General features: G+C 43.0%; 1 protein-coding gene across 2 annotated transcripts in view; it reads left to right on the top strand.

The window, feature by feature from the left end:
* Window positions 1-21,621, top strand: part of LOC106608183 (dynein axonemal heavy chain 8) — a 59,324-nt gene that overhangs the window by 10,460 nt on the left and 27,243 nt on the right. The window contains exons 25-58 of one of the 2 annotated variants that reach the window (XM_014205977.3): window positions 59-158; window positions 239-368; window positions 577-749; window positions 1,206-1,332; window positions 1,499-1,734; window positions 1,841-1,945; window positions 2,082-2,195; window positions 3,186-3,248; window positions 3,393-3,493; window positions 4,553-4,690; window positions 4,901-5,141; window positions 5,325-5,524; window positions 5,646-5,799; window positions 7,529-7,692; window positions 7,762-7,864; window positions 7,951-8,055; window positions 8,549-8,710; window positions 8,889-9,113; window positions 9,207-9,379; window positions 9,601-9,779; window positions 11,337-11,524; window positions 11,639-11,725; window positions 11,851-11,958; window positions 12,058-12,192; window positions 12,296-12,457; window positions 12,644-12,890; window positions 13,152-13,393; window positions 13,706-13,846; window positions 14,070-14,301; window positions 14,542-14,684; window positions 14,789-14,923; window positions 15,939-16,061; window positions 19,001-19,214; window positions 19,767-19,876. In XM_014205977.3, the coding sequence (XP_014061452.2) occupies window positions 59-158; window positions 239-368; window positions 577-749; window positions 1,206-1,332; window positions 1,499-1,734; window positions 1,841-1,945; window positions 2,082-2,195; window positions 3,186-3,248; window positions 3,393-3,493; window positions 4,553-4,690; window positions 4,901-5,141; window positions 5,325-5,524; window positions 5,646-5,799; window positions 7,529-7,692; window positions 7,762-7,864; window positions 7,951-8,055; window positions 8,549-8,710; window positions 8,889-9,113; window positions 9,207-9,379; window positions 9,601-9,779; window positions 11,337-11,524; window positions 11,639-11,725; window positions 11,851-11,958; window positions 12,058-12,192; window positions 12,296-12,457; window positions 12,644-12,890; window positions 13,152-13,393; window positions 13,706-13,846; window positions 14,070-14,301; window positions 14,542-14,684; window positions 14,789-14,923; window positions 15,939-16,061; window positions 19,001-19,214; window positions 19,767-19,876 (5,260 nt within the window). The remainder of the gene's footprint in view (window positions 1-58; window positions 159-238; window positions 369-576; window positions 750-1,205; window positions 1,333-1,498; window positions 1,735-1,840; window positions 1,946-2,081; window positions 2,196-3,185; window positions 3,249-3,392; window positions 3,494-4,552; window positions 4,691-4,900; window positions 5,142-5,324; window positions 5,525-5,645; window positions 5,800-7,528; window positions 7,693-7,761; window positions 7,865-7,950; window positions 8,056-8,548; window positions 8,711-8,888; window positions 9,114-9,206; window positions 9,380-9,600; window positions 9,780-11,336; window positions 11,525-11,638; window positions 11,726-11,850; window positions 11,959-12,057; window positions 12,193-12,295; window positions 12,458-12,643; window positions 12,891-13,151; window positions 13,394-13,705; window positions 13,847-14,069; window positions 14,302-14,541; window positions 14,685-14,788; window positions 14,924-15,938; window positions 16,062-19,000; window positions 19,215-19,766; window positions 19,877-21,621) is intronic. The other variant, XM_014205978.2, reaches the window with a different exon arrangement.

Below are 21,621 nucleotides of genomic sequence, written 5' to 3'. Positions count from 1 at the left end.
CCTAATATTCTAATTTGAAGGAGTGTAAAGATTTTTGAAGTCTTACTTCTCTGTTCAGCTTGTCAGCAAGAAAGGGACGTTTCAGCCAATCACAACCAAGCACAGAGGAGCTGGTGACTTTTATCAAATCCGAAGTCCACCTGACCATACCCAACGTGGTGAGTTCATTTTAGATTCAATTTGAATAACAAAGTCCCAAATCAATGTTATATAATTACATTTTTACATTTTGCACCAGGTAATGGTGCCCAGTTTGGATGACATCCAGCAGGCCATCAACCGACTGGTCCACCTGGTGCTGGAGGTGAGCCGGGGAGTGGCCCGTTGGGGACAGGAGCACCACCATGAAGACAAGCGCAAGTCTGGCAGTAAGAATCAGCCACCATCTTATCTTACCACTAAACACAGATTGTACATTTCTCCACTTGGGAAAATTCAATGTTAGAATTAGGAATCGTACAACTTCCCAGGAAATCGAATACTGTATTTTGTAGAGTTCTTTGAATTATGTTGACATTGATTACACAATGAGTATTGATGACATGAATGAGTATTTAACTTGAGTTGTTTTCTCAGCAGGGAAGCTGAAGAACTTCTATCAGAGCGTAGCTGAACACAAGGACATTTGTAAGCTGGTGGTCCTCCTCACATCAGCAGTCAACTCTCTGAGGAAACCGGCCAGTGATGTTCTCAAGCAGTTCCATCCCTTCAAGGTGGTCTGGGCCGAGGACAGACAGATTAAGGTCAAGGTGTGTCAATGCAAGTCACCAACTTTTTTCCCTAGTTACTATTTGCTTGTTTACTACTAAGTAAGTTGGCATGTAATAATAATAATATAATAATTTGGTGGGTGCTGATATTTGTCCTATTTCACACATGTGCAAGTTTGTATTATACGCATGTGTGAACTGGAAACTTTTTTTTATTTTTTGTATATCCCAACTTCCTCTGAGACACCTTCAGAGATTGGGGTCACGGCCAGGGTCAGCCATTATCAACATAGACCCTGGAGTAATTAGGGTTAAGTGACTTGCTCAAGAGCACATAGACAGATTTGGGAATTCGAACAAGCAACCTTTCGGATACTGGCCCAACACTATAATCGCTAGGCTACCTGCTGCCAATATTCGGTGCAGCTGTTTTATAAAAAATCACCGTTGGCCAGGGTCAACTAACCTGTGGAATCTTAACTATTCTCTGAATAGGAGTTCATGGACAGCAACCCCTACCTGACTCAGATCAAGTCTGAAATTCTGCACTATGTGGCATTCGAACAGGAGATTGATGAAATCAAGCCTACCATTATATTGGGGTGCATTGAAATGTCAACAGGTATGGCGTTTACGAACTAGGCCTTTAACTCATGAAGGCTTAATGAAACCTTCATAAGCCCTTTATAAGGCCTACATACTGTAAATGCTTCACAAGTCTTTGATACTTTGTAAACCACAAATAATTAGCTAGCTATTTATTTTGTGGTAATTTCCCTTTCTCGTAGCTCCGCTGAAGATGTCTCTGACAGTCGAGGCAAAGGCCTGGAAGAAGCTCTTGTGCAAGTACCTGAATGAGCAGTACAAAAAGAAAATGATGGAGATCATGACTTTCACTGGAGAACACCTGAAAAAGCTCTCCAGGCCTATCGCAGACCTGGAGGATGTGCGTTTCGCCATGGAAGCCCTGTCCAAAATACGAGACTCCGAGATCAAGATAGACATGACCCTGGGACCCATTGAGGTATAAGTCAAACTACGGCTTGTGATTTGTGGATTGCAATGGTAGAAGATTTCACTGACACATATTTGTTAAGTACTTTTCTCATGCTATCTGTGATGTCTGCTAGGAAGCCTATGGGATTCTGAATAGATTTGAAGTGGAGGTGACCAAAGAGGAAGCGGAAGGGGTGGATACTCTCAGATACTCCTTCATCAAACTGCAGTCCAAAGCGGTCTGTTGTAATGGTTAACTACTATACATTTTTCCTATGGAATAACTCATGTTTGCAACTCAGTTGTAGATGTTTGTCTAATTACCTACGGTATTATGATGTCAAAATAGCAATTTTGTTTATTTTGCTTCCCCAGAGATCAGTGCAAGACGAGCTGGTTCGTGTGCAGCCCAAGTTCAAACGGAACCTGTTGGAATCAGTCACCGTTTTCCAAAAGGATGTTGTGATGTTTACAGACCAGTATGAACTGGTAAAGAAGAAATTTACACATTGTATTTATTTACTTCAGTTACCATACAGTAGATACAGTGCATTTGGAAAGTATTCAGACCCCTTCCCTTTTCCCACATTTTCTTATGTTACAGCCTTATTCTAAAATGGAATAAAATAGGTTTTTAGAAATTTTAGCAGATGTATTAAACATTTAAAACAGAAATACCTTATTTACATAAGTATTCAGACCCTTTGCTATGAGACTCGAAATTGAGCTCAGGTGCATCCTATTTCCATTGATCATCCTTGAGATGTTTCTACAACTTGATTGGAGTCCACCTGTGGTAAATTAAATTGTTTAGACATGATTTGGAAAGGCACACACCTGTCTATATAAGGTCCCACAGTTGACAGTGCATGTCAGAGCAAAAACCAAGCCATGACATTGAAGGTCAGAATTGTGTTGAAGCACAGACCTGGGGAAGGGTACCAAAAAATATCTGCAGCATTGAAGGTCCCCAAGAACACAGTGGCCTCCATCATTCTTAAATGGAAGAAGTTTGGAACCACCAAGAGCTGGCCGCCCGGCCAAACTGAGCAATCGGGGGCGAAGGGCCTTGGTCAGGGAGGTGACCAAGAACCCGATGGTCACTCTGACAGAGTCCAGAGTTCCTCTGTGGAGATGGGATAACCACCCAGAAGGACAACCATCCAATCAAGTTGTAGAAACATCTCAAGGATGATCAATGGAAACAGGATGCATATGAGCTCAATTTCGAGTCTCATAGCAAAGGGTCTGTATACTTATGTAAATATGGTATTTCTGTTTTTCATTGTTAATACATTTTTTTTTAAATTGAAAAACCAGTTTATGCTTTGTCATTATGGTGTATTGTGTGTAGATTGATGAGGAAAATGTTTCATTTATTACATTTTAGAATAAGGCTATAACGTAACAAAATGCTGAAAAAGTCAAGGGGTCTGAGTAATTTCCGAATGCACTTCTTGGGGTCATTGTTTGTTGCAGGAAGGCCCAATGGTGCCTGGGATAATTCCCACTGAGGCCAGCACGCGGCTGCAGATCTGCCAGGTAACACTAACACACATATCACTACATCACACACACGTCTTTCACATGACACGCATAGACACCCACAAAAGGGTTTTACAGCAAGTAATCTTCACAGATGTGTTGCATGCATCATGGGTGGTTTCTTTTACTCCATATTTTCAGGCCAGATTTGATGACCTGTGGAGGAAATTCATCACCTACTCGTCAGGAGAGCAGCTCTTTGGTTTACCAGTCACAGATTATGAGGCTCTGCAAAAAACACGGTACACTGTAATGGATGTTATTCACCATAGACTTACACTCAGTGGCCAGTTTATTAGGTACACCAATTTAGTACTGGGTAAGACCCCCCTTTGCCTCCAGAACAGCTTGAATTAATCGGGGCATGGAAATGTTCCTCAACTTGTATCAAGGGAACTAACTTGTGACAGGAGGAAAACATTCTCCACACCGTTACACCAACGCTTCCAGCCAGTACCGTAGACACCAGGCAGGATGGGGCCATGGACTCCATGGACTCATGCTGCTTACGCAAAATATTGACTCTGCCATCAGCATGACGCAACAGGAACCGGGATTCGTCAAACCCGGCAATGTTTTTCCACTCCTCAATTGTCCAGTGTTGGTGATCTCGTGCCCACTGGAGCCACTTCTTGTTTTTAGCTGATATGAGTTGAACCCAGTGTGGTCGTCTGCTGCAATAGCCCATCCGTGACAAGGACCGAGTTTTGCATTCCAAGATCCCGTTCGGCACACCACTCTTGTACTGCGCCCACCTGTTAGCTTACACAGTTCTTGCCATTCTTCTTCGTCCTCTCATCAACAAGCTGTTTTCGCCCACAGGACTGCTGCTGACTGGATGTTTTTAGTTTGTCGCACCATTCTCTGTTAACCCTGGACACTGTCGTGTGTGAAAAACCAAGGAGGCCGGATGTTTCAGAGATACTAGAACCGGCGCGCCTGGCAAAGACGATCATACCACTCTCAATGTTCAATCGAACAGTAACTGAATGCCTCAATGGATCTCTGCCTGCTGTATATAGCACACCACGGCCACTTGACTCACTGTCTGGAGCTAACCATTTTCGTAAACTGGGTGGTGTACCTAATAAACTGGACAAGGAGTGTATATACAGTACACAACATATACAGACATACTTATAGGTCATCTAGGTTTATATACAATACATCATTGGTTGTAACTTGTAGAACAATCATATCACTGAAATAATGAATGTCTATGATGTTCAACACTCCCTGTTTCATCAACAGTGTAGATAGATGACACGATAAAGATGATCCTATTTCTTTTTTCACCATAGAAAAGAGCTGAGTTTACTCCAGAAGTTATATGGACTCTACGACACAGTGATGGCCAAAATTAGTGGATACTACGACATTCTGTGGACAGAGGTGGACATTGAGGCGATCAATGCAGAGCTTTTGGACTTCCAGAATAAGTACTGTACTTTTGCTGTCGTGTTATATTTCTGCTGATTCAGAATGACCTTGTTTCTTCTCCGTATTCATTAGGGCGCAAAATGAAAATGAGTGTGTTTTATTGGACAGTACCTTCCTGTTTCACTCTGTTTTTTGGAGTCTTTCTCTTTTTTTTGTGCCTACTGAACAATACCCTGTTGTTGAGATGTAACAGATCGTTTGACCACTAGGTGTAAGAAGCTGCCCAAAGGCCTGAAGGACTGGCAGGCATTTTTGGACCTGAAGAAGAGGATCGATGACTTCAGTGAGTCCTGCCCCCTGCTGGAGATGATGGCCAACAAGGCCATGAAGCAGAGGCACTGGGACCGCATCACCGGCCTGACGGGCAAAAAGTTTGAGGTGGAGTCAGACACTTTCGCCCTGCAGAACATCATGGAGGCAAACCTGTTGAAATACAAGGAGGACATCGAGGTTAGTGTTATAATACATAATTCAGTTAAATCTTTATTACATGAAAATCCATGATGATGCATGTTTGCTTATATTTGTTATTTACAGGCTTAAAGCATGATTTAATCTTTGATGTAGTGTTTCTGTAGTGGTCTTCCCCACTGTTTGACATGTTAACTGTCATGCCTTGTTGTGCCGCCTCAGGATATCTGCATCTCGGCGGTCAAGGAGAAGGACATCGAGGCCAAGCTGGCCCAGGTGGTGGATGTATGGTCCAGTCAGTCTCTGAGTTTCATGACCTTCAAGGGCCGAGGAGAGCTGATGCTGAAAGGTACCGAGACCTCTGAGATAGTCGCTACCATGGAGGACAGTTTGATGCTGCTGGGATCATTGCTGAGCAACAGGTATGAACAACTAACTGACTTGGCTATAGATAATGACCTTCAGTTGATCAAAGTCAGGTTTTGTTGTTGGTAGAATGGTAATGCTGCCAGAATCTTACCTTGCCCTTATATCTTTGCATAGATACAATGCTCCGTTCAAGAAAGACATTCAGAACTGGGTCTTCAAGCTGTCTACTTCATCTGACATTATTGAGCAGTGGCTTATCGTCCAGAACCTGTGGGTGTATTTGGAGGCTGTGTTCGTGGGAGGTGACATTGCCAAACAACTGCCACAGGTACTGCCCATCTGCAGATTAGCAAAACATTTGATTTATGCATCTTGATCATATAAAAGATCTCCACACTGTATGAACTCAGCTCTTGTCTAGCAAAACATAAGGAATATTGCACAATATTTAAACATACAGTCAACAGTTTGGACACATCTACTCTTTAAATGGTTTTTATTTATTTTTTACTGTTTTCTACATTGTAGAATAATAGTGAAGACATCAATACTATGAAATAACACATATGGAATCATGTAGTAACCAAAAAAGTGTTAAGCAAATCAACATATATTTTAGATTCTTCAAAGTAGCCACCCTTTGCCTTGATGACAGCTTTGCAGAATCTTGGCATTCTCTCAACCAGCTTCATGAGGAATGCTTTTCCAACAGTCTCTAAGGAGTTCCCACATATGTTAAGCACTTGTTGGCTGCTTTTCCTTCACTCTGCGGTCCAACTCATCCCAAACCATCTCATCTGATGCAGCACCATCACTCTCCTTCTTCCTTCTTGGTCAAATAGCACTTACACAGCCTGGAGGTGTGTTTTGGGTCATTGTCCTGTTGAAAAAATAATTATAGTCCCACTAAGCGCAAACCAGATGGGATGGCGTGTCGCTGCAGAATGCTGTGGTAGCCATGCTGGTTAAGTTTGCCTTGAATTCTAAATAAATCACTGACAGTGTCACCAGCAAAGCACCCCCACACATCACACCACCTCCATGCTTCACGGTGGGAACCACACATTGCGGAAGTCATCCGTTCACCTACTCTGCGTCTCATAAAGACACAGCGGTTGGAACCAAAAATCGCACATTTGGACTTATCAGACCAAAGCACAGATTTCCTCCAGTCTAATGTCTATTGCTTGTGTTTCTTGGCCCAAGCAAGTCTCTTCTTCTTATTGGTGTCCTTTAGTAGTGGTTTCTTTGCAGAAATTTGACAATGAAGGCAAGATTCATGCAGTCTCCTCTGAACAGTTGATGTTGAGATGTGTGTGTTACTTGAGCTCTGTGAAGCATTTACTTGGGTTGCTATCTCAGGTGCAGTTAACACTAATGAACATATCCTCTTCAGCAGAGGTAACTCTGGGTCTTCCTTTCCTGTGGCGGTCCTCATGAGAGCCAGTTTCATCCGCGCTTGATGGTTTTTGCGACTGCACTTGAAGAAACTTTAAAAGTTCTTGAAATTTTCTGGATTGACTGACCTTCATGTCTTTTCTCTTTGCTTATTTGAGCTGTTCTTGCTATAATATGGACTTGGTCTTTTACCAAACAGGGCTGTCTTCTGTATACCACCCCTACCTTGTCACAACACAACTGATTGGCTCAAACACATTAACAAGGCACACCTGTTAATAATTGAAATGCATTCCAGGTGACTAACTCATGAAGCTGGTTGAGAGAATGCCAAGAGTGTGCAAAGCTGTCATCAAGGCAAAGGGTGGCTACTTTGAAGAATCTCAAATATAAAATATATTTTGATTTGTTAAAAATGTTTTGGTTACTACATGATTCCGGATGTGTTTTTTCATAGTTTTGATGTCTTCACTATTATTGTAGAATGTGGAAAATAGTAAGATTAAAGAACAACCCGTGAATGAGTCGGTGTATCCAAATTTTCACTGGTTCTGTATGTCTTCAACATTAATAAATATTCCCAGCAATCATGTGTTGCATGCCAATATACTCTAGTTTTCTGTTTCTCATTCTGATTCTGACATTTTCTCTCGCTTTAGGAAGCCAAGCGCTTCCAGAACATTGATAAGTCGTGGATAAAGATCATGCAGCGTGCCCATGAGATCCCCAACGTGGTGCAGTGCTGCGTGGGAGACGAGACCATGGGTCAGCTGCTGCCTCACCTCCAGGAGCAGCTGGAGCTTTGCCAGAAGTCTCTCACTGGGTACGGATAAAGACTGTTTAGCATTAGCAGCTTACTCTTTCAACTGACTACGTTACTTGACCTCAACAGGTACCTGGAGAAAAAGAGGCTCCAGTTCCCCAGGTTCTTCTTTGTGTCTGATCCCTCCCTCTTGGAAATCCTGGGTCAAGCTAGCGATCCACACACAATTCAGGTAACAACAGCTCTTAGAACAGCAGAGATTTGTCTAAATAAAAAGAGATGCACAATGACTCAGATAAGGGAAACTCACTTTTCCAGCCTCATCTCCTTGGTGTGTTTGACAATGTCAACGAAGTGGAATTCCACGCCAAAGATTATGACAAGATTTTGGCTGTCATTTCACAAGAGGGAGAGAAAGTGCCGGTATGCAACATTATCAGTTATGATCAAATGCAATACTCACTATGATCGTGTGTGTGTGAGTGTGTGTGTGTGTGTGTGTGTGTGTGTGTGTGTGTGTGTGTGTGTGTGTGTGTGTGTGTGTGTGTGTGTGTGTGTGTGTGTGTGTGTGTGTGTGTGTGTGTGTGTGTGTGTGTGTAATAATAATATTATTTGGTAGGTGCTTATATTTGTCCTATTTCACAGGTGTGAATTGGAAATCAGTTTTTTGCATATCCCAACTCTCCCTCAGAGCTTGGGGCAAGGGCCAGCCATTATCAACAGAAACCCTGGAGCAATTATGGTTAAGTGTCTTGCTCAAGGGCACATCAACATATTGTTTCCCCTTTTCGGGCTCTGGGATTCGAACGGAACCTTTCGCATCCCTTTGTGTGTGCGTGCGTGCGTGTATATGCATTTGTGTGCGTGTGTCTGTGTGTGTGAGTGACAGCTCACGTGTCTGTCCATGCGTTTGCAGCTGGACCACCCAGTGATGGCAAGGGGGCCTGTGGAGCTGTGGCTGGGAGAGCTGCAGATGCAGCAACAGTCCTCTCTACACTCTGTCATCAAGGCTGCTGATCTCCAGATCAACGACTCAGGCTTTCAGCTCCTCACCTTCCTCAACCAGTTCCAAGCACAGGTGGGGAGAGCAACCTAGAAATCCATTATATGAACCAGAATGATGAAGAATATCCATCTAGGATCAATTGCAGGATCAATTGTCAACTCAGGATCAATTGTTGAATCATAGGATCGATCAGTTGTCAAAAATATATGTAATTAGAATAAGTGTATCGTTGATATCTTTGTTTTCTCAGGTGGGCCTGCTTGGCATCCAGATGCTGTGGACACGGGACTCGGAGGAGGCGCTGCGCAACGCCAAAGACGACAAGAAGATCATGCCAACTACCAACCAGAAGTTCCTGGATCTGCTCAACACACTGATTTCACAGACCACCCATGACCTGACCAAATTTGATCGTATCAAGTTCGAGACACTGGTCACAATCCATGTGCACCAAAGGGACATATTTGATGACCTAGTGAGTCGCTGAAAAATGAAACAACATTCTTATGTCTAAGTTACATTTTAGAACATTTACAAAATATTTAAATTCTTTGCTATTCCTTATCAGGTCAAAATGCACATCAAGTCAACCACTGACTTTGAGTGGCTGAAGCAGAGCAGGTTCTACTTCAAGGAGGACTTGGATCATGTCTTAGTGTCCATTACCGACGTCGATTTTGTTTACCAAAATGAATTCCTGGGTTGCACTGACCGTCTGGTCATCACCCCTTTAACTGACAGGCAAGAGAAGATTGTGTGTGTGTGTGTGTGTGTGTGTGTGTGTGTGTGTGTGTGTGTGTGTGTGTGTGTGTGTGTGTGTGTGTGTGTGTGTGTGTGTGTGTGTGTGTGTGTGTGTGTGTGTGTGTGTGTGTGTGTGTGTGTGTGTGTGTGTGTGTGTGTGTGGTGAAGATCTTTCCTGAGTGAAATGTTGAATAACATGATGTCAAACCATCCATTTATAGGTGCTACATCACACTGTCTCAGGCTCTGGGCATGAGCATGGGCGGCGCCCCAGCTGGGCCAGCCGGTACAGGGAAGACTGAGACCACTAAAGACATGGGCCGCTGCCTGGGGAAATACGTGGTGGTCTTCAACTGCTCTGACCAAATGGACTTCAGAGGACTTGGTAGAATCTACAAAGGTGAACAATCAATGCAATTGAGTTGATTTCATTGTGTCAATTCAATGGCAACAATTGAATGGGCTAGCTATCATTTTGGGATGCTAATGTTAGTAGTCAATTGTCCAATGCAGTGGTTCTCAAACTGTGGGGCACGCCCCATGGGGGGGTGTGAGGGGTCGGCAGGGGGCGGGTCCCCCACCCAAATTATTATTTTAGTTTTTTTTAAAGAAACTCAGTCCGGCTTTAAACTTACTCTTGAAAGTTGTAATAGTCGAAATCGTGTAGTGCATAATCAGTTCCTCTTGTCACGTTAGTCATTGCATACTTTCGAGAGCTATTTATAACTTTTCCAGAAATGTCCAAATCAACTAGCCCATGTCAGCTAACGTTTTTTTATTTAAGATTTTTAGCCCATAGATATTGTTGTAATTTTTTTGTCACTCAAATATCACATGAATACACATTAGACATGGCAAAATGTATAGAATTGTGTAACTGTCACGAATCCCACCGAAGGTGGCTCCCCTGCCTGCTCGGGCGGCGCTCAACGGTCGTCGTCACCGACCTACTAGCCGCCGCTGATCCTTTTTTCCTTTTCGTTTGGTTTGTCTTATTGTTTGCACCTGTTCCTCATTTGTCTTTTGATTTTGGTTATTTAAGCCTGGTTAGCCCGCCCAGTGTTGTGCGGGATTATCTTACCGTCAGGTTGTGTTTTTGTCATTGGATGTGCTGGCGATTTACGACTGTGATATTGTATGCTGGCTGTGCACCTGTTTTGGGCACTTGGCATTTTTTCCACGCCGTTTGTGTTGGCGTTGTTCGTGTTGTGTTTTTTAAATTTAAATAAACACAAAGTTCCGTACCTCTGCTCTCTGCGCCTGACTCCTACCACCACTCCTAGCAATCGTCTGACAATAACGGCCGTCGTCGCAATGAGACCAAGGTGCAGCGGAGGATGTGTTCATCATAAAGGATTTTAATAAACGAATGAACACTACAAACAAAACACGAAAAGAAACGACAGCCAAACAGTCCTGTCAGGATTAACACAAACCTAGACTGAAAACAATCACCCACAAACCCCAAAGGAAAAACAGGCTGCCTATGTATGACTCTCAATCAGCAACAACGAACTACAGCTGTTCCTGATTGAGAGCCACACACGGCTAAACCAAAGAAACAAACCAACATAGAAAAATAAACATAGAACGCCCACCCATGTAACACCCTGGCCTAACCAAAATAGAGAAGAAAAAAAAACCTCTCTATGGCCAGGGCGTTACAAATTGCAAGAAAATTTGCTTTAAATCTGCACAGTTTTCTTTGCATCCCATGACAACATGCGTAGAATTGCAGGAAATAAGCTTTAAACCTGCAAAATTCTCTCCACCAACAATGGGGCGTGAACAGTTTCTCATGAACAGTGCTTGTGCCCATAGAAATAGACGTGGCGCGTGCGTGCGCAGTGGGGGCACGGGATGTTCCCCAATGCTGGAAGGGGGGCCCCGAGTGAAAAGGTTTGGGAACACCTGGCCTAATGTCAGTTGTTAACGTCGGTCTTCTGCTTACTTCCAGGTCTTGCCCAGTCTGGCTCCTGGGGCTGCTTTGACGAGTTCAACAGAATTGACTTGCCTGTGCTGTCTGTAGCTGCACAGCAGATCTACATTGTTCTCTCATCCCGTAAAGACCGCAAAACACAATTCATCTTCACCGACGGAGACTTAGTCAGTCTGAACCCAGAATTTGGGCTGTTTATCACCATGGTGAGTGGGAGGCAAGACAACAAAGCTTTGCCATTAGTCACTGAGTACAAGCACTTTGACAAGCAGCATGTATAAAGCTTTTGAATACCAACATGTTTTCTTGTTATTTCATAGAACCCTGGTTATGCTGGGCGTCAGGAGTTGCCAGAGAACCTGAAAGTTCAGTTCAGGACTGTGTCCATGATGGTGCCGGACAGACAGGTGGGTTGAGTTCCCTTCCCTCCAGTCAACTACCATACTGGGCAAAGAGTTCCTTTAACCATATGGGATTGCAGACTACTGTGTCTTAGCTGTCGGTCAACAATGTGTTCCTCATTGTTTTCCAGATCATCATGAGGGTGAAATTGGCCAGCTGCGGTTTCATTGAAAATGTTGTCTTGGCACAGAAGTTCTTTGTGCTCTACAAACTGTGTGAGGAGCAACTGACAAAGCAGGTGAATGCAGAGGCAGTCATTCCTGTCTGTACTGGCCTTTGAAAGAACAAGAATAAATTAACTGCTACACTGAGACTGACAGTCAATCCATCCTTTCAGGTCCACTATGACTTTGGTCTGAGGAACATCCTGTCTGTGTTGAGAACCCTGGGGGCCAATAAGAGAGCCCGACCTCAAGACACCGAGTCCAGCATTGTGATGAGAGTTCTGCGTGACATGAACCTCTCCAAACTGGTATGAAAAGAGATATCATCAGTAAAACTATTGATCCTCATTAGTATGTTTTTAACATGCGAATGCTAACATATTTTGTCTCTTTGGTGCTTCTCCCTGTCAGGTGGATGAGGACGAACCTCTCTTCCTCAGTCTGATCAGTGATCTGTTCCCGGGGATCCAGCTGGATGGGAGCACCTACGCTGAGCTGCAGGTTGCCGTGGCCAACCAGGTGGAGCTGACAGGCCTTGTCAACCACCCTTCGTGGAACCTCAAACTTGTTCAGGTGACACTTTTACTTCTGTGTTTAGTCACATACTTTTACAAGTGCTGAATGCACTGGTGTGTAACCAAAGGTATATGAACACAAAGTGAATGCATGTTTAAATTATTGATAAAAAAAAAAAGAATTACAGTAATAAAGTTACCCTCCAAAGAGGCTGAAATAAAAATGTGCTGTTGTGTGTGTCAGCTTTACGAATCGTCGCGTGTGCGTCATGGCCTGATGACACTCGGCCCCAGTGGGGCCGGGAAGACCGCAGTCATCAACATCCTGATGCGGGCCTTGAGCGAGTGCGGAACGCCCCACAGGGAGATGAGGATGAACCCCAAGGCCATCACGGCCCCCCAGATGTTCGGGCGTTTGGACGCCGCCACTAACGACTGGACTGACGGCATCTTCTCCACGCTGTGGAGGAAGACTCTAAAAACCAAGAAGGGTACAACTGTCTGACTCTGAATGCACCTTGGGATACAATATTGATATGGTTTTATCATCTGTGAGAACATTGTTAAATGAAGCAGTGTTCAAATGGTCCAACCTCTGAATAAGGATTTTCTCTCGACGACCCAGCCACAGAGCTTCCAAGAGAGTAACAATTAGAAACATTTATGTTGGCTAGTCAATCTTCTGTGGGTGAACAAACTAAGTACCATGTTAAATATTACATTTTTGGGAAACTCACCCCTTTTTGTTGTAGGAGAGAACATCTGGATAGTCCTGGACGGCCCAGTGGACGCCATCTGGATTGAGAACCTCAACTCTGTTCTGGATGACAACAAGACCCTGACCCTGGCCAACGGTGATAGGATCGTCATGTCCCCGGCCTGTAAGCTGGTGTTTGAGGTGCACAACATGGACAACGCCTCCCCGGCCACCGTATCCCGCGTGGGCATGGTCTTTATGAGCTCCTCGGCTCTAAGCTGGAGGCCTATACTGCAGGTACAGGGCTTATTATGCAATAACACAAACCATCCATGTTACGGTCAAAGTGTTCCATATTATTATATACTCTGTGGATAGTGTAAGACTTTCTTCAATAATCCAGTGAAATTGTGAACAAACCTTTCTAATTGGCCATTGTGTTCAATATCAGATATGTGCCAAATGGCAATATGCTTTGTGTTATAGACAGAGTGTCAGGGTGGGGTAACTTTAGATTACCGCAGTAAAAAAAAGCTTCAGATTCTCCTAATGTGCTTAATCCTCATGATGACCTAGTTATGACTAAGTATAATGTTCTGTATGTTGTAGGGATGGGCTTACAAACGCAGTGCAGTGGAGGCAGACAATATCATGAGTCTGTACGACAAAGTCTTTGAGGATGCCTACGTGTACTTGAAGCAAAGCCTCAAGCCCAAAATGGAGCTTTTGGAGTGCAATTATATCATGCAGGTATGAATTAAATGCCTTCAGTATTATGTAACCTTAATTTAACCATCACTTTGTTCCAATATCGACACTAGCATATCACTTCGAATGAAGCCTTGGTTTTGGGCATGCATTCTAAGTGCTATTCAAGAGTCTCTTGAGATAAAGAATCTTACATTTTCCCTTTTTTATATACATATTACTACATATGATAACTGACCCCATGTCTGTGACTGTATGTGTTCAGTCAGTGAACCTGCTGGAGGGCCTGATCCCCACCAAGGAGGCGGGGGGCCTGGTCAGCAGCATGCAGCTGGAGCGCCTCTTTGTTTTCTGCCTGATGTGGAGCGTGGGAGCCCTGCTGGAGCTGGAGGACAGGGAAAAGCTGGAGGCCTTCATTAGGGCCCACGAGAGCAAGGTGGACATTCCCAAAACACAGCCCGGAGAGACCATCTTCGAATATATGGTCAACCAGAACGGTACGTTTATACATAGCCCAAAAGGTCAGAAATTGTAAAAATATGTTGACAAAATTCCTTTTACAACCCGTATACAACCTGACCATGACGTCAAAAAAGAGTCATAATGACATTGCACTGTTTTGGCCCATGTCCACTGGGGCTGTTTTCCCTGGATCCCTATGTGTCTTGGTTGCTGCACAGTAGTACCGTACTGTATGTGGGCGGGCTCTGTATATGATGCAGGCGTTTCTGTTTCAGGTGACTGGGACCATTGGAATAACTATGTGGTGGAGTACATCTATCCCACTGACTACGTGCCAGATTACGCCGCCATCCTGGTTCCCAATGTGGACAACACCAGAACCAGTTACCTTTTGGAGACTATTGCAAAACAGCGCAAGGTACTGTACACACACACACAGACACATTGGGTCAATTGGGTTAAGTCGTCTCAATAACATGTTGGTGTAATCATACATTATTTTTTTTTCTTCACTTTTGACAGGCTGTGTTGCTTATCGGTGAACAAGGAACTGCCAAGACAGTGATGATTAAAGGCTACACCAACAAGTACGACCCTGAGACGGACCTGTCCAAATCATTGAACTTTTCTTCTGCTACTGAGCCTACAATGTTTCAGGTGAGATATGTATACATTATATACATTACCCAGTATCCATTACACCATATAATACAGTATTACATAGCCTACATTACATAGAGAAGATGATTCAGTGCTATTTCTCAACAAATTTGGAGGAAGGATTGTTTACATATATTTGACATTTGTATCTAAAAGCATAATAAAAGCATAATTGAAAAATAATGAATATTAGCATATTTATGACATTTTGGCCTTACCCAGGCCTCCTTTAAGACTCCATAATGTTTGGTGTCATATGAAGCTCTACCGCTCGTTCTGTAATATGAGTAGTATTTGGATTTTATATATATATTTTGTACATTAATTTATGAATATTGAAAAATATAAACATGAATAGAGAAAAAACTAAATGTTTGATTTGGCATTTTTTTTTATATATTGTTGAACATAATATACTCTACTATGGGAATATCAAAGTTCCAGAGTGGGATCTCTTTATAGAATGGGCCATAACTTTAAAACAAACTATAGATAAATTGGCATAGTCCTTCTTTTACTTATATCATTGCACATCCTGCAAATCACCAGCAGAGGGTGACCATTTTGAATACATTTTCACATTCACTCTTGGTAATGCTCACAAATTGGATCATAACTCTAAAAGGAACTTTTATATGTCCGTGTAGAGCATATTATGTTCAACAATATATGAAAACGAAAAAATACTACTCATTACAGAGCAAGCGGTAAAGCTTCATATGACACCAATTTTTGCTATGTAGCACATACAGATGAAACAATGTAGTCTTAAATTAAAGGAGGCCTGAGTAAGGCCAAAATGTTAGAAATATGCCAACTTTGATAAATGATTTCTCAATTATGCTTTTGGATACAATGCCAAATATATAACAATCCTTCCTCCAAAGGACCATTCTATGGATAAAATTTCCTGAAAATCCCCCAAATCATGGTCTTTTTTGTCCTTGTTTAGTGAAGAATCACTTTATAGTGTTTCTGCTGAGTAGTAATAGAAGTGTTGTATGTATCACAGCGCACAGTGGAGAGCTACATTGAGAAGCGAATGGGTAGCACTTACGGACCTCCTGGAGGACGCAGAATGACCATCTTTGTGGATGACATCAACATGCCCATTGTCAATGAGTGGGGCGACCAGGTACTGTAGTCATAGCATTTCAATTCAACCCATCCATATAGCAGTGGTGTAAAGTACTTCATTCAAAATACTTTACATTTCTACTTAAGTAGTTTTTTGGGGTAAATGTACTTTACTATTGTCACGTCCTGACCAGCAGAGGGAGTAATTGTATTAGTTTTGGTCAGGACGTGGCAGAGGGTTTGTGTTTTGTATGTATTTCTACGTTCTGTCTAGTTTAGTTTTTCTATGTTTAGGTTTGGGTGTTGGACTCTCAATTGGAGGCAGGTGTTTCTAGTTGCCTCTGATTGAGAGTCCTATATATAGGTGTGTGTGGGTAGTTGATTTTGCACTGCTGTATGTACAGTCGTATGAAAAAGTTTGGGCACCCCTGACAATTTCCATGATTTCCATTTATAAATAATTGGGTGTTTGGATCAGCAATTTCATTTTGATCAATCAAATAACTGATGGACATTACTCAGGCCACTGTGACAATATTTCAGTAGTGAAATGAGGTTTATTGGATTAACAGAAAATATGCATCAAAACAAAATTAGACAGGTGCATACATTTGGGCACCCCAATAGAGAAATCACATCAATATTTAGTAGAGCCTCCTTTTGCTAAAATAACAGCCTCTAGACGCTTCCTATAGCCTCTAATGAGTGTCTGGATTCTGGATGAAGGTATTTTGGACCATTCCTCCTTCCAAAACATCTCCAGTTCAGTTAGGTTTGATGGTTACCGAGCATGGACAGCCCGCTTCAAATCATCCCACAGATTCTCAATGATATTCAGGTCTGGGGACTGGGATGGCCATTCCAGAACATTGTACTTGTTCCTCTGCGTAAATGCCCGGGTAGATTTTGAGCAGTGTTTTGGGTCGTTGTCTTGTTGAAATATCCAGCCCCGGCGTAACTTCAACTTTGTGACTGATTCTTCAACCTTATTCCCAAGAATCTGCTGATATTGGGTGGAATCCATGCGACCCTCAACTTTAACAAGATTCCCAGTACCGGCACTGGCCACAGCCACACAGCATGATGGAACCCCCACCAAATTTTACTGTGGGTAGCAAGTGTTTTTCTTGGAACGCTGTGTTCTTTTGCCGCCATGCATAACATCCCTTGTTATGACCAAATAACTCAATCTTTGTTTCATCAGTCCACAGCACCTTATTCCAAAATGAAGCTGGCTTGTCCAAATGTGCGTTTGCATACCTCAAGTGACTCTGTTTGTGGCGTGTCTGCAGAAAAGGCTTCTTCCGCATCACTCTCCCATACAGCTTCTCCTTGTGCAAAGTGCGCTGAATTGTTGAACGATGCACAGTGACACCATCTGCAGCAAGATGATGTTGTAGGTCTTTGGAGGTGGTCTGTGGGCTGTTTTTGACCGTTCTCACCATCCTTTGCCTTTGCCTCACCGATATTTTACTTGGCCTGCCACTTCTGGCCTTAACAAGAACTGTGCCTGTGGTCTTCCATTTCCTCACTATGTTCCTCACAGTGGACACTGACAGCTTACATCTCTGCGATAGCTTTTTGTAGCCTTCCTCTAAACCATAATGTTGAACAATCTTTGTTTTCAGGTCATTTGAGAGTTGTTTTGAGGCCCCCACGTTGCCACTCTTCAGAGGAGAGTCAAAGAGAACAACGACTTGCAATTGGCCACCTTAAATACCTTTTCTCATGATTGGATGCACTTGTCTATGAAGTTCAAGGTTTAATGAGCTCACCAAACCAATTGTGTGTTCCAATTAATCAGTGATAAGTAGTTACAGGTATTCAAATCAACAGAATGACAAGGGTGCCCACATTTTTGCATAGCCTATTTTTCACATCTGATTTAATTTCATACAACTTAATATTGCTACACTAAAAATCTTTGTCTGGACAATACCCCAGTACTCAGCTTTTATTAGAAAATGAATGGCATGCCACTGTGATCATTTTCTGTGACGACAGAGTAAATTATTATGCAGCCTCAGAGGGGTGCCCAAACTTTTTCATACGACTGTAAGTACTTAGCCTGTAAAACTGGCGGTCTGTCGTTCTCTTTTGTTTATTGTTTTTCCGTGTTCACGTTTATTTAATAAATTATCATGATGAACACGCAACCCGCTGCGTATTGGTCCACCTTTTCTGACAGTGATGTTAACATATCGTCAAATGAAGGAGAAGACTGTTACAACTATTTATATTTTTGACAAATTTTACTTTTACTCCACTACATTCCTAAAGAAAATATTGTACTTTTTACTCCATAAATTTTCCCTGACAACCAAAAGTACTCGTTACATTTTGAATGCTTAGCAGGACAGGAAAATGGTTAAATTCACGCACTTATCAAGAGAACACTTGTTCATCCCTACTGCCTCTGGTCTGGCGGACTCACTAAACACAAATGCATCTTTTGTAAATAATGTCTGAGTGTTGGAGTGAACCCCTGGCAATCCATACATTTTAAAAACAAGAAAATGGTCCTGTCTGCTTTGCTTAATATAAGGAATTAAAAATTATTTCTACTTTTACTTTTGATACGTAAGTATATTTTTTTCAATTACATTTACTTTTGATACTTAAGTATATTTAAAACCAAATACTTTTAGACTTCTACACAAGTAGTATTTTACTGGCTGACTTTCACTTTTACCTTAATAGAAAGTTACTCAAGTATCTATACTTTTACTCAAGTATGACAATTGGGTACCTTTTTCCATCACTGCCATATAGCCATCACTGAGGCAGGGCTCTGGACTAACGTTTTCCCCTGGTGGTACTGATGCCACTAACTTTTCAGTTAAAGGGACTGGCCCATGATTTGGTTGCACACAAAAGAAATTGCGGTGTCACACAATAGAAAAAATTTGTGATCACAATTCAAAGTGACAACAGGCATTTACAATGGTTTGCAGAATAACTGATTCCCTTGTTTGTGTTTGTTTATTCTGCACACAGATCACCAACGAGATAGTCCGTCAGTTGATGGAGATGACTGGCATGTACAGTCTGGACAAACCAGGAGACTTCACCACCATTGTGGACATGCAGATGCTGGCTGCTATGATTCACCCTGGGGGAGGCAGGAACGACATCCCCCAGAGACTGAAGAGACAGTTTACTGTGTTCAACTGTACCCTGCCATCCAACACCTCCATTGACAAGATCTTTGGTAGGCTACTCGCCTCTACTCGCCTCACACTGTTAGGTTCTAAATGAACCTTATAAAATTTCACAGACGCGTAATAAGGCTCAAACCAAGTTCATTGGGTCATACAGCTGCATAAGGCAAATACATATTTCCACCAGTGGTAATATACATACCCCAATTTGGGTGGAGTCTCCTCCTTCTCTCTAGCCATTACATCGTTATTACTAGGCAGGAAGTTAAGTGATACGGGCCACAAACTGTTCCTTCTCCCGTAAGGTCACCTGACCTCGACCCCCTTCCTCACTAATCCACATCTCTCAATCCTTATCAGTGCCTGCCACATGTGATTATCTTTCCTGCACCCAGTACATTCCAAGCTTAATTACATCCACAATATCCATTCCTCCTACAGATAACCATTAACTTCTGGTGTAGACCCTAGACTATGGCACCCCTCATGTCTCAAGTATAACTGATGACTAACAATATTTAAAGTTTAGAAATCCGAACCCATCAACACACACACACACACACACACACAAAAGAGTACTTTATGTGTCTCTATTCCCACAGGTATCATGGGCTGTGGATACTTCCACGAATGCAGGGAGTTCAAGTCTGAGATTTCTGAGACAGTGAAATATCTGGTCTCCGCTGGTAGGATCCTGTGGCAGTGGACCAAGGTAAGCACTGTCCCAAGATCAGAATTAATGCTTTACTGAGTATATTTAACCTGGTCACAGATCTATTTGTGATGTTTGGCATACGAACGACCATAGTAATTGACCCTTCGCTAAACCCTGCCTCCTTGGTTACCATTGCAACCTCGGACAAGATTTTCCTGTGAAGCCCAATTCCCCACTCAAACCACTGGAGAAAACCCCTCAGAATGATCTCAGAATGTGTTTTTAATAGACAATGAATTTAAACACAGACTACCACTTGCTCAGGTATGTGGTGGTGGAATGTCATTATAATTGCTTCACGGGAACCTGGTAAAATTACGTTTGTAGTGTGGCTAACCACAAGATGGCTCTGACTATGCACTATCAGCATGCAGTCAAATCAAATGTATTTATATATCCCTTCTTACATCAGCTGATATCTCAAAGTGCTGTACAGAAACCCAGCCTAAAACCCCAAACAGCAAGCAATGCAGGTGTAGAAGCACGGTGGCTAGGAAAAACTCCCTAGAAAGACCAAAACCTAGGAAGAAACCTAGAGAGGAAAAAGGCTATGAGGGGTGGCTAGTCCTCTTCTGGCTGTGCCGGGTGGAGATTATAACAGAACATGGCCAAGATTTTAAAATGTTCATAAATGACCAGTATGGTCAAATAATAGTAATCACAGTGGTTGTCGAGGGTGCAACAGGTCAGCATGGCCAGGTGGACTGGGGACAGCAAGGAGTCATCATGCCAGGTAGTCCTGAGGCATGGTCCTAGGGCTCAGGTCCTCCGAAAGAAAGAAAGAAGGAAAGAAAGAATTAGAGAGAGCATACTTAAATTCACACAGGACACCGGATAAGACAGGAGAAATACTCCAGATATAACAGACTAACCCTAGCCCCCCGACACAAACTACTGCAGCATAAATACTGGAGGCTGAGACAGGAGGGGTCAGGAAACACTGTGGCCCCATCCGATGATGATACCCCCAGACAGGGCAAAACGGGCAGGATATAACCCCACCCACTTTGCCAAAGCACAGCCCCCACACCACTAGAGGGATATCTTCAACCACCAACTTACCACCCTGAGACAAGGCCGAGTATAGCCCACAAAGATCTCGCCACGTCACAACCCAAGGGGGGGCGCCAACCCAGACAGGAAGACCACGTCAGTGACTCAACCCACTCAAGTGACGCACCCCTCCTAGGGACTGCATGGAAGAGCACCAGTAAGCCAGTGACTCAGCCCCTGTAATAGGGTTAGAGGCAGAGAATCCCAGTGGAGAGAGGGGAACCGGCTAGGCAGAGACAGCAAGGGTGGTTCGTTGCTCCAGTGCCTTTCCGTTCACCTTCACACTCCTGGGCCAGACTACACTCAATCATAGGACCTACTGAAGAGATGAGTCTTCAATAAAGACTTACAGGTTGAGACCGAGTCTGCTTCTCTCACATGGGTAGGCAGACCATTCCATAAAAATTGAGCTCTATAGGAGAAAGCCCTGCCTCCAGGTATTTGCTTAGAAGTTCTAGGGACAATTAGGAGGCCTGCGTCTTGTGACCGTATCGTACGTGTAGGTATGTACGGCAGGACCAAATCGGAAAGATAGGTAGGAGCAAGCCCATGTAATGCTTTGTAGGTTAGCAGTAAAACCTTGAAGTCAGCCCTTGCCTTAACAGCAAGCCAGTGTAGGGAGACTAGCACTGGAGTGGTATGATCATATTTTTTTGGTTCTAGTCAGGATTCTAGCAGCCGTATTTAGC

This window comes from Salmo salar, chromosome 06, assembly GCF_965601325.2.
Source record: "Salmo salar chromosome 06, fSalSal1, whole genome shotgun sequence".
NCBI lineage: Eukaryota > Metazoa > Chordata > Actinopteri > Salmoniformes > Salmonidae > Salmo > Salmo salar.
The sequence above is the reverse complement of the archived record's forward strand: the minus strand, read 5'-3'. Positions and strand labels throughout refer to the sequence as shown.